General features: G+C 35.1%; 1 protein-coding gene across 1 annotated transcript in view; it reads left to right on the forward strand.

The window, feature by feature from the left end:
- Positions 1-13492, forward strand: part of ADAMTS9 (A disintegrin and metalloproteinase with thrombospondin motifs 9) — a gene marked incomplete at its 3' end in the record, with an annotated part of 107185 nt that overhangs the window by 91047 nt on the left and 2646 nt on the right. Inside the window, exons 29-31 of the mRNA XM_035734055.2 lie at positions 879-970; positions 4795-5033; positions 10305-10396. Of these exons, the coding sequence (XP_035590096.2) occupies positions 879-970; positions 4795-5033; positions 10305-10396 (423 nt within the window). The remainder of the gene's footprint in view (positions 1-878; positions 971-4794; positions 5034-10304; positions 10397-13492) is intronic.

Raw genomic sequence — 13492 nt, forward strand, 5'->3', positions numbered from 1 at the left:
ATGGTGAGTATTTGAGGAGTTAGTCTAAAAAAAAGAATAAATCCCCATTTACGACCAATGATTAGCTTCGAAAAATTTTTCGAAGTTTAAGTAAGAAATTATGACCAATAAAGTTCAACTGCGAGACAAATGTTGCCAATAATGGTGGACGATTTTTGCAAAATATCACAAATTGATTGAATTCCGACTCAGTGTATCAATATTTATCCTCTTACAAAGAAATTTAAAGGTCTTAGGCTGGTCCCTAATGTTGTCATGGCTTTATGTCGTTGAAGAGTTACGGGTTAAGAAGAAAGAAATATTTAGTACTCCCTACTTCATAATGAATCACCCACTAACATCGGTTTGTAACGATTTCAGCTTTGATCTTAGTGTTGATTTTCACATAGAGGCTTGAAAATAGTGGTTTTAGCAACAAACCTCCTTTGTGTGATCTAGTGATTTATTAAGTCCAGATAATCAGTAACTCGTTCAAAAGTCTGCAATTTCTCGTTGCTGATATTCATGACTCCTGTTGATCAGTCTCTGTTGCCATACGTACATCCTGAGTAAATAGCCTTAATTCACATTATATATTAAAGCTATATTTCATTGACGTATATATAAATTCAATTTACAACCGAGAACTTATTTTTTAATAAATCAAACAATTAAAACCATACTAGTGATTTTACTAGTATAAATGTGTATTCGCAATATAGACTGACTGATTGCTATTTCATACAGTTGAAATAGTGAATATCAATGCAGAAAATGTATTAAAAAAAAAAAAACAACTGAACTAGTGAAGACCATCAACGGTTGAATTTTAATAACAGAATTTCATAGTCTTTTACTGAAATTTATTGAAATTCAATGTTTTTCTCCATATTTTGTAGATTTATTGTGCAAACATGGAATCTTCAAATCCATCTGAATACATCACTTTACGTCAGATTAACTATGCTGCATCATCAGAATTCTTACAACCGTAAGTAATAAATTCTTATTTATATTTTTTAAGAGAAAAATCCTTGGAATATTTTTTCAATGACTCTAGGTTTATTAGTGGAAGTTTAAGTTGGGAATTTGAGACGAATCCCATTGGGGACCTCTACACTGAGACTGAGGTATGTCAAGCTGAGGAGTTCCAGTTAGAACAAAACGCATATATTGTATTCCAGTTTTAGCCAAAATTCATCAACTCTATAAATCTCGTGATAGAGTTGAAATGTCGAGACACTTCTAACAGGAGGCAGTATGTTAGAGAAGGCTGATCGAAATTCAATTCTGAATATCAACTACGGGATAACTCAAACTACTACTAATAATAATGCAAATTGGATTCAGATTAATCCTTGGACCCGTTTTAAATACATATTTAACATTGGAGGAGAGAGTGTTTACTAACTGTTCTTAATGTTTTACTAGGGTTTATTTGTAAAATACTGCCTTACATCGGACTTTGTTTAGCAATTTACATGATGATGTGTGTAATGATATGCATTATATGGAGAGGATTAGTAGTGATTTACATAAAATTATGAATGAGCGTGCACCTGGATGGTTTCAGGAATGGAAAACTCACAGTTAGAGAATCTGAATACTGTTTAATGTAACTGTGTGTTACTCTTCCTCTAAATATATTATTGAAATTTGTTATTGGATTGATATATAATTTACCCTCTGTAGTGTTGTTATAAAAGTAGTAATTTGCGACAAATAATTATATTAGAACAACACATATAGGCGAACAATTGTTTTCAATTAGATCGTCATCAGGCTTTACTCTAATATACATGAGTAGTTATGCGAAAATGTTAAACCAATCATAATGAAATAGAATAGGTCACCACACATAATACGTAAAAATAGTAGGGAGACAGGTGTACTGATAGTAGTAAGAATAATAAAATACGATAAGTCTTATCAATAGTTAAACATTGGAAATAGAAGGTCAAACGTGGGTAAATCTCCCAGGGGGCGAGGTCGTGAATGCGCACTGCCGAGGAGTCCCACGATAGGACGAAACGGCCGTCCAGTGCTTCCAGGTTTTCCATGGTGGCCTAGCTTCAACTGACTCATGATTCCAACTATTGAAATTTCCAAAAAAATCTCCACGAAACCCCTTCAAATAAATAATAATAAAATAGGTCGTTTGTTAAGTTATAACTGGCCATAAAAGGGATACGGGGGTTACGAATTTCTTCTGTACACATAACCTGGGGTTATATGTACTAATTCCTATGGCTTCGGCGACATGTAGGAGGAGGGATCGGACTCCGTTGTGAAATGATGGAGCTATACGATAGATCACTCGAAATGCTTACGATTTATCTACAGTATAACCGCTATCGATAAGATGTGCCAAGATAGAACTGCATATTGTATTATCTGGCCATTTATAAACCAAGCTGATAGATGTTCACTCATTCGACATCTCGACAGGAGCAGCTGTCCATGAGTTCCGTACTCTAGCGAAAAAACTGTGTCACTGGTCAATGGTTTTCAATTGATAATTAGTTAATATCAATTTGTGACTAAAGCCTCCATCATACTAAACAATGTACATAATACACTCAACTAAATTCTTACTGATGTGAAAACAAATAAATTGGAAAACGTCGATAATCCACATGTTAGAACAGAGTACCAAATCATAACTGTACAGTCGTTATAATCCTTATGTAATTTACGGAAAATTGACTAGTTTATTTTCAAAATAAATCCATGATAGCTTATGGAACCATATTCATTTGTACACTGTGTATTAGAAGTACGAATATATTTTCCCTTATAATTTTCAATTAATCTTCTAACTTTGCTTTAATGTTTGAATTAAAACTGTGGTTACCCGTATTATTGATCAGCAAAACTGAAAATAAATTACTTTAAAACATTTCAAATAAATTATACAGTAAAATTCCAACACTTTACACTCCTATCCTGATTTCGATTGAAATTTTCGCTTATGTTTAGGATATTTTTACGATATATATTTGTTAGAATACTATTGAAAATCGTGTGTAATAGGGTAACCAACCACTACTTTGAAACATCAACCATTGAATTCGATGAATGAATAAGTAATTCCAGTTCAAGTAATAATTCTCGCAACCTCACTAGTGATTTTATTTGTGGTGAGTTCCTGAAGTTCCAGTAAGAAGTCATTACTGTCGTTATTGATGGCGTTTGGTAATTGCCCCTCTATACGGTGAATCGATTGAAGCTTAAAATATGTGCCGCTGGACCTCAACTCAATGGTTTTGTAATGAAGAATCTGAGTTTAATCCCTGTTAGGGTTGTGAGTGACCACTACTGAAGAGTCATATTCTGACACAAACTGGCTATTTATAGGTCTGTTTTAAACATTAGCACTAATATAAGGAATGGTATATACCTATGTTATAATGAAAGATAACTGTAAGAATAGTGTCGATTGCAGTTCATCAGTTGACTGATGAGAATGGTGTGTTAGTGATAGTTCGTCAGTAACGTCGAATTACTAGTTCCGAAACCTTAATAAAATGATGACAAATGTGATTAACTCCGATGAAAATTACACTACTGTATGCAGCACTCATCGACTAAATGAGAGGAAAACTCCTCAAAATTGCTAAATGTTGGATTTTTGTTGAATATCGGAGAAAAAGATGTTTAGCCTCACGTATTAAATTATTGAAAAAATAAAAAACTAAACATATTTAATGTGAAAAGCTTTCGGTTCATACTCAGATTACTTATCACATGAAAACTGGGAATTGTATTCCATCGATTTTGCTGTGAATCTTAAAGTTTTTATTTTACAAGAATTAAAAATTGCCTTTTGGATATTGTGATTATTCAGCCTACAAATACTTACACTTTTTTCACTTACACATCTTAAACTTGACTTAATTTGGATTATATACAGTAACTCACTTCTTGAAAATATAATTTTCAAAAACTAATACAAAGATTTTTCTCCTGTCTTCACGCCAAACTAATATTAAAGGTTTAGACTACCTAAGCAATTTTTAAAGCAAATTAAGAATTTCTTTCAAAACAGTGTGTCTATAATGATGAATGTTGCCACCATAAATATCAAGACTAATCGTACAAATACTTAAATCAAGTGGTAAACTCAGCTGCATTTATCATATAAAAGAGTCAGTGAAGGTGATCTATAAACTATCGAGTAATTAACTACTGATCTCTTGCACGCCTAACTCGAATGAGTCTCATCACACCACAAACAGCTAATTCCGCAACCTGTTTGTTACAGAACGCCATATCATAAGTACGAAATTGTTATGTTTCGTTAACTTGAATGCTACTACTGATGCGTCTTACTCGAACAGAACGAAGGATCAATGATTCAGAGACTCGATAGCTATCCTGGTCCGTTGTCCCCAATTCTGCTAACTCGATCAAGAAGTCTGGGTAAGGTATAGAAAGTATATTCTACAGACAAACAGCAGATAACAAGTCAAGCCAAGCATACAAATCAAGCGTATTTATACAAATATTTACAATCGATATTGTCATGGAAAATTTTTAAACATTAATCAATAAGTTCATCAATTGACCTATTTGCACATTTAATCGATAGGTTCATCGATTGACTGCCATTCAAACATTTAATCGATAAGTTAATCGATAAGATGAAATTACAAAATGTGAGTTTTGGGGATCTATCGTCCCCAACAGAAATATTAGTAATTTATATTTATTCTGTAATGAGAATTGACATTCGTCTCATATAGATATATTGATGATAATAGTATTATTTCAAAATGGTTGACGCATAATTTGATTTCTTATTTATATACAAAGGTATCCTGATTTAAAATGGTGTCCTTCAGTCAATCAAAACACCTCAATGTTCAATATATCTAAAAATATTTACCAACCAAATTCAAATTTTGATTCATCAAAAGATATTCCTGAATCACTTCTAACTAGTATGGAAGTTAACAACGTCAACTGTCCGAATTGTCCAACAGTGTCGAATTTAGCATCAAAAACATTCTATAACAAAATCCGATTGGATATATACAGTTTAGAAGTAAAAAGTTAGTTGATACACTATTTTCTTACTTTAATGATGTTTGGAGATACATAGATGTATAGATAAATAATTAAAAGACTTACTATGTTTGAACTCCACCTGTAGCTCTTCTAGAGCTACTGCCAGTCCCAAACCCGGGAAATGAGTAGAGTTGGGTGGGTGGTCGGCCATCCGGTCCCGTAGAAAACAACCTTGCTAAAAAACGCTAATCAGATTAAACAAATTGAACAATTTAAACTCTGCCCCTCCCCCCAGTTGAAAGAAGAATTATGACGCCTCATGATAAAATCCGAGATTCTCCCAAAGTCATGAGGCCGTCACCCCATATAACAACTAGAGCAACAACTTATATGGGTAAATGGAATGTCCAAACAATGTGGGAGACCGGGAGGACCAGTCAAATATCAACGAAAATGAGTAGATACAACTTAGCAGTACTCGGAATAATTGAAACTCATTGGACCCAATCTGGACAGCAAAGGTTAGGTACGAGAAAGATGCTGCTGTACTCTAGTCGCAAAGAGGAAGATACTGCGCAAACTCAGGCAGTTGCTCTGACGCTGTCCAAATATGCACGAAACACATTTAAAGGATGGGCATCTCATGGATCCAGGATTATCAAAGCACCATTCAAAACAAAGAAGGAGGGGATCACAATGAATGTTGTCCCGTGTTATGCACTCACCAATGATAGAAACAACGACGTCAAAGATCAGTTCTGCGAGAGGCTGCAATCGATCATAGCAAAGTGCCCAGGAAAAAAACTGACAATCCTGATGGGAGATCTAAACGCCAAAGTCGAGATGGATAACATCGGGTAAGAAAATATCATGAGACGACATGGACTGACTGAGAGAAACGAGCGAGAATAGTGAGAGACTTGCCAATTTATGTGCATCCAACAAAATGGCTATAGGTGGCACAATATTCTCCCCCAAACGCATACACTAAGCTACATGGGTCTCACCAGATCACACTACAAAGAACCAGATCAATCATATTTGCATTAGTAAAAACTTCACATGGTCAGTGGACGACGTGAGAACCAGGAGAGTAGCTGACATAGCTCCAGATCATCACCTGGTGGTTTCCAAGATGAAACAGGCTAAAGAAGCATTGGACAGCTGAACAAACAGCATTATAAATGTTCAACACAGTCTTCCTTCAACAGACTGACAAACTCAACCAATTCAAGATAACTCTCAATAACAGGTTCCAAGCCTTACAGGATTTGCTGAAAGAACAAAACACTAATATGGAGGACAACTGAAACGGGATCAAAGAAACATTACCTTCGTCGTGCCAGGAGATAACGGGCCCCTAGAAGCATCATCACAGCAAATGGATCTCTATGGAAACCCTGGGCAGGATTCAAAAAAGAAAGAACAAGTAAACAGCAATAAACAACAGCCGAACAAGAACAGAGAAAGTCAAGTCACAAGCCCAATACACGAAAGCAAACAGGCAAGTGAAGAAGAATATTAGAGCTGATAAGCAGAAATATGTGGAAGACATAGCAACGACAGTGGAAAAAGTTTCAAGATAAGGAAACATGAGACGATCATATGACTCGACGGAGAAACTAACAGGGAAATATAGTAAGCCAGAGGGACCAGTCAGTCACTGAGATTCGTGAACAGAGAAACTGATGGGTAGAATACTTTGAGGAACTCTTGAATCGGCCAGCTCCATTGAATCCACAGGATATCAAAGCATTACCTACAGGCCTTCCTATAGATGTAACTACACCAACGATCGAAGAGATCAAGATGGCCATCAAACATATCAAAAGTGGGAAAGTAGCAGGACCTGACAATATACCAGCCGAAACACTAAAGTGGGACATAGAAGTAAATACAAACATTCTTCGCGTTCTATTCAGGAAGATTTGGGAAAAAGAAAAAATGCCGATGGACTGGAAAAAGGACATCTCATCAAGATACCAAAGAAAGGAGATCTGAGCAATTGTGAGAACTACAGAGGTATCACACTACTATCAATACCAGGAAAGGTTTTCAACAGAGTGTTGCCAAACCGGTTGAAAAACTCAGTAGACGCACAACTTCGAGATCGACAAGCTGGATTCCGTAAGGATCGGTTATGCACAAACCAAATCAATTGAATGGAACTTCTTTCTATACACCAACTTCCTTGGTTATGAGAAAGCATTTGACAGTGTAGATAGGAGAAGACCGGAGTCAGACAAGGCTGCTTACTCTCCCCCTTTCTCTTTTGTTAGTTGACTGGATTATGAAGACCTCCACATCTGACGGAAGGCACGGAATACAATGGACTGCCTGGATGCAACTAGACGATTTGAACTCCGCAAATGACCTGACCTTTCTATCCCAAACACATCAACAAATGCAGGTCAAGAAAAAAAGTGTAGCAACAGCCTCTGCAACTGAAGGCCTCAACATACATAAGGGAAAAAGCAATATTCTCAAATACAACACAGAGAACAACAACCTAATCACACTTGATGGAGAAACTCTGAAAGAAGTGGAATCTTTCACGCACCTGGACAGCATCATCGATAAACAAGAAGGACCTGATGCAGATGTGAAGGCGAGGACCTCATTCCTACAGCTGAAGAACAATTGGAACTAAAAACAACTGTCAACCAATATCAAAGAGAGAATCTTCTATACGAATATCAAAACAGTTCTACTGTACGGAGCTGAAACTTGGAGAACTACCACAACCATCAACAAACACGTACAAGCGTTTATAAATAATTGTCTTAACAAGATACTCAATGTCCGTTGGCCGGATACCATCCGCAACAGCCTACTGTGGGAGAGAACAAACTAGCTTCCACTTGAAGAGGAAATTAAGAAAGACAGTGGAAGTGGATAGAACACATATTGAGGAAATCATCAAACTGCATCATGAAGCAAGCGCTAACTTGGAATCCTGAAGAGAAACGGAAATGAGGAAGGCCAAAGTACACAATGCGCCGAGAATAAGAAGCAGACATGAAAAAGATGAATAGCAACTGGAAGAACTGGAAAGGATTGCCCGGGGTAGTCAGTCAGTCAGTAACAACGGAGAACTTCGTACGTACGTACGTACATCAGTTCGAGTTGCCACACCACCTTAGCACAGAGATGCAGTTGTCGATTCAAATCCCGTAGTGGTAGAGGTAGCAAGAGTATAAGCAGTAATAGGGAAGATTAGGGTTTGGAGATGTTATTTAAAGAGTATAATCCAGTGAAATAAATTTGGAAAGAGGAAAAAAGGGACATGGAGAATTCAGAAGATTAGAATCTGGGAGAACACAAAGAGTGGATGCACCTGCGCCATTGCAAACGATTTTGAGCCATGTCATTCAGGGTGACCTATGCTCCTCCACGATGAGTAACAGGCGTAAGTAAGTTAGTAAGTAAGTACTTCTGATGAATTGCACGAAGAACAACTCGATGCTTTCATAAAACAAAAAGTTTGAAATAAAATGCTATTCAATTCTTTTTAAGATATCGAATCTCTTCTCTTGCCACGACGCATTCCACACCAATGACTCATTTTTACACGCATTTGAATAGACTTAAAATTCAATAAATAAATAATATATTTGTAATATCCCAATGAGTAGAAAAATTAGATTTTCTGACGTTTCGTGACTTAGTGTAAGTCACTTCTTCAGAGAATAAATAACCAAATTAAAATTAATCCAAGTTTAAACTTGGAAGAAGTGACTTACACTAAGTCACGAAACGTCAGAAAATCTAATTTTTCTACTCACTGGGATATTACAAATATATTATTTATTTATTCATTTATAACAATCTACCGAATGCTCAACTTATTCGAAATTATCAAATCAAACCTTGGTAATGATACTTAAAATTCAATATTCTGAAAATGACTGGTTGCTTCATGAACCTATTTAAGTTTTTGATAATTTTGATTTTTGATGATTTTCCTGAAAATGCTCGGGACAGACTCCCGAGCAATACATGGAGGTCATTTTTCAATTACAACAGTTGAGATTATCACAAAAATAGATTCCTTTCTGCTGCTTACTAAACATTACAAATAGTCGTATATGAAATTTTATAACAATCTATTCTCCATCACTCTTATAAAGGTTGATGAATTTGGCCCATCTAAGTTTTGCGTTTTATACATAAATGCAGATTCCATTCAACAATAGCAGTGTTCATTATTTTTTGAGAAAGAAAGCCCTTCCAAATCTGCAGTTTTTCAAGAATTAAAGTTTTTCTTTCAATTACAGTCCGATTACTGGTTATTCATTAAACAGATGTTTATCAGTGTGGAGACCATCATAAACCATCATGGAAGCACCGGACAAGTTTTCCATTCTAGTATGGAGACGCTTCACCAGTGCACATCCACGATCCAGGTTTTCAGTGGTGGTCTATCTTAGACTGATTCGTGATGTCAACTGTGAATATGTATGTAAGGCAAATATAGATGAGAAAAATAACCAAAAGTATGTCTTAAGAATTTCTGCAGGATTTTGTTGTAGAAACTTTTAAGAGGAAATTTTAAACGCAATATCTGAAGCCCGTCAAATAAAAGACAATTCCTTAAAAGTGGTAATAACAAAAAATATTTTAACACAATGAAGGATAGCTGAAATAAATAGACAAGGGGCATGAAATAGTTGTTTTTATATGCTCAATGTGCACACATAATCACGTACATGATATTTTCGCTTTCTGAGCTAAATTAAGTGGATCATCAAATCTAGCCGGATCGTCTCACTAGACTTTTCTTATGTTTAAATACCAAAGCACAACTCCATGAAAGATAATTTTAAATGTTTGACATCAACAACCACTACTATTATTATTTGATCACATTTTGTTGACTGACATGATAGGCAAGGTTCTGATTGGTCGGAATGGGAGTGACCTATGATACTGATTTTCTCTATTTGCCTATGATATTCAATCATGTTTGCTTTTCTGTTAATATTTTGTAAGATACGCATGTTATTTTTGATTAGAAAAATGACCTATTCTACAAGGCAGCTGTTTTGTTTCCTGGCAGTACTTCAGCTAAGCAGAGGATATATCAATTATTCAATCTCTTGACTGACCATCATCCGACCAAATCGTAGTATTGCATAATGTCTGTCGATTCTTTTATTTCGTTTCAACAGTCGGAGATTCTTTCATAAAATCATATTACGTAGAATTAAATCAGTAAAAATATCATCTACCACTTGAACTATGTCTTTTTTCTGAGTTGTTGCACATAATAAAACTGATTTGTTTGATGATTTAAATTTTCTTAACCATTTTAGTTGATGATGGACGATTTTCACATACTCTCGGTTCATCAGTGATGCCGTACGGGACTGCAAAAGATTGTTTCTCATCAACCGTTTGTCCTCAGGTTAGAAGTGTAATATTTATTAACTAGCTATGAACAATATCGTGATAAATCTGTTTAAAATCATGATTTCATATTCACTCTTGATAAACTATATGATTGTAAACACACTATGAGAAAGACTCTGAATTACTTGAAACAAAGGCTATAACGGTAGGTATTTACGGTTATGAAAAATAATCATTTAGTGTAACTACGTGACAGAAACGAACCAACAGTGATTTTTTAAAGACCATTTGATTATGAAGCTAATTTTCAGCCAGTAAGTAGAAAGTCTAGAAATCAAAAGTATTTTACCACTGAAATAGCAGTGGTTGATAGAGTTTAATGTCTTAAAGAAGTCTAATTTTCCAATCCTTACCATCACTTTTCCAATTTAAATATCTTGGAGATATCTCTACACAACCTCATTTATCTGAGGGTGAATATATTCATATTAAATAAAGTCTTTGTAAAATCGTTTTTATGCTTTAATTAGATTTATAGGAAACTAGCTAAACAGTTGGATAAATGGACTGTTAAGATAACGATGTAGATAAGTCATCCATTTAAATCGCATCAGTCTTAGTATTTCTAGTTTACCAGCTCGCCAATTATTCGTTGGACCATTTTGACTTGAAGACGACCGTTTTTAATATTTTAAGCACTACAAAATGGTTTTTTTGATGTTATATAAAATTTATTACTGAATTCCAGGTAGAACTTCATAGTGGTTTTCTCCCCTCTGTGAGCTCACTCAATGATCTTTCCAAGGTTATTTAGATATCAGATATATTCTCATAATTCAGATTACAAATTGATCTCGGCTAAACTACTATTGAAAACCTGATAGCACTGGGTGCCCGTTTCTTCCGAGCATCAGACTCCTCACCCGTGCCCATTCACGATTCCATACCTGGGAATCAAATTCGGGACCCTCGGTCTCGCGCACAAACACTGAACTTCTATAACAATAATCATCATGTACTCATTAATGAACAGCTTCAACATGAGACTCCTGGAGTTCTACTGAGGGGCCATGATCAGTGAAGTTAAGCCACGTCAAAATTGAGATAGTTATGCACCTCGGTCAATAGATGAGGATTGTGAAATATTACGCATTGGTTGAAGTTAGACATTAACACCGTTGGATACTGGCATATAGGTTTAAAGGTCAGTTGTTCTCGTGAGAAACCTTAGGTCCTCAGTTTGACTCCATGTGGTGAGGTCGTCGATATACATTGCTGAGGAATCCCACACTGGGACGAACTGTGTCTTCAGTGGCTCCAGATTTTTAATGGTGGTCTGGCCAATATCAATTCGTGATTTAAACAATAGAAGTTCTACAATCTGACCAAATCCTCTAATGATAATAGTATCAGGTATATGCTATATAACATTTTCATTACCCGATTGCCATCAGTTTAGTGTACTATAATATCACATACACTGTTCTGTTAGTTAGGCAGACCATATTTTACTGAAGATATCCTTTTTAGTCATCATCTCTTAACTCACTCCTCAACCAATTGAACAAACCAATTGGGCGGTGTTATGTAAATCTCAGATGTATGTAGGCATTTATTCACAGAATAATTTAATGTTTTGTTGATTAATTTAAGAGAGTAATTCAATTTTGAGGTTATTTTTATCATTCGCTTAATGAGGCTTGAGGACCGTTGAAAACTAGAAAGCATTGGATTGATGTTCCGTTTTAATCTGAAACTCCTCAGTAGTACCCAACACAACATCGTCAGAAATGGAATACAGGACCCCCGGGTATCCTGGTGACCGTATTGCCATCCAGATGACTGATTATAAATCTAATATTCCACACTTTTCACTTCAGACAATTTTCGGCACTTTCCCGAGGTCAGTTCATGTTGTAAGACCAACTCAAAATTATTTATCAGTATAGGGCTGTGGAGATTGCTGATTTTCACTGAAATCATGAACCGATCAATTTTAGACCATCATTAAAAACCTGGAGGCGCCAGACACCCGTTTCGTCCCAGTACGGGACTTCAGTGCTTCCAGGTTTTCAATGATGATCTAACACTGATCGATTCATGATTTCACTGAAACTCCAAGTGATATAACGTTTCTAATGAACTGATACAAACTATTAGTTCAGAAATATACTTTAGTTAATCCATGAAATTTTTATTACTATTCCTCCCTAGTCCTTGAAGTCGGAGCATTCCATTTCCCCAACACTTTAGACATAGTTTTACATTAGAAAAGCAACATATTACTCTTGTTGGAGGTAGTATTAAGGTTTGGAAAAGTATTCTACTATGAGAAAATTAATTAAATACCATCATTTGATTATAATTTATTTGTAATCATCATAAAAAACTATGACAAAGTACTATCATATCTAATTGTCACGGATAAGTCACAGTTGAGTTACATCCCCTGACTTTTAGTTATGAATTATCAATGCCGGTTGAAACAGAGCATCCAGACAATTGTTTCCAACAAGTGTATCATTACATGTTTAACCGTATAGAATAATGGCTATATTTCACTTGAAATGATTGAATTCAGTTAACAGTTAGCATAAAACAGAAAAATTGACAATATACATTAATAAACGACGAATTTGTATCAATAAATAACTAAAGGAAAACAGTATAGTGACCAGTTTAGCCATTTTAAATCAATGTTCATCAACAGCGTTTTTAATGTGTGTCACATTTCAAAAAAGAATATTGTAAATTGTGAGATCAGTTATTGAAAATTCATTATTAATAAATGCTGATTTGTAATTACTAGTTAACACTGGCGCCTTTGAACATTTAACACTTGATTTTTTCATAAATTCATCTTAATCAGGGGCAATTTCAAATCGATTTGAGAGGTACAAATTTCAAGGTGAGCGTTAAAACACGTTGGATCATTAATAAAATTAATGACGGTGTATCTCATATTCATCGATTACAAGTACGTCCATTTGAATATAAAAAAATATATGAAATGATGAAATTATGTATGTTAAATGTTTCAGTCTTATGTTTGATTTCTTTTGAAAGAAGACAATTTTTTCACCTTAAGTCGGTATCGATAACGTAAATCTAAAGTAGTTCAGCTTCTATTCAAGAACAGAAAGGGATATTT

This window comes from Schistosoma haematobium, chromosome 3 (genome assembly GCF_000699445.3).
Source record: "Schistosoma haematobium chromosome 3, whole genome shotgun sequence".
NCBI lineage: Eukaryota > Metazoa > Platyhelminthes > Trematoda > Strigeidida > Schistosomatidae > Schistosoma > Schistosoma haematobium.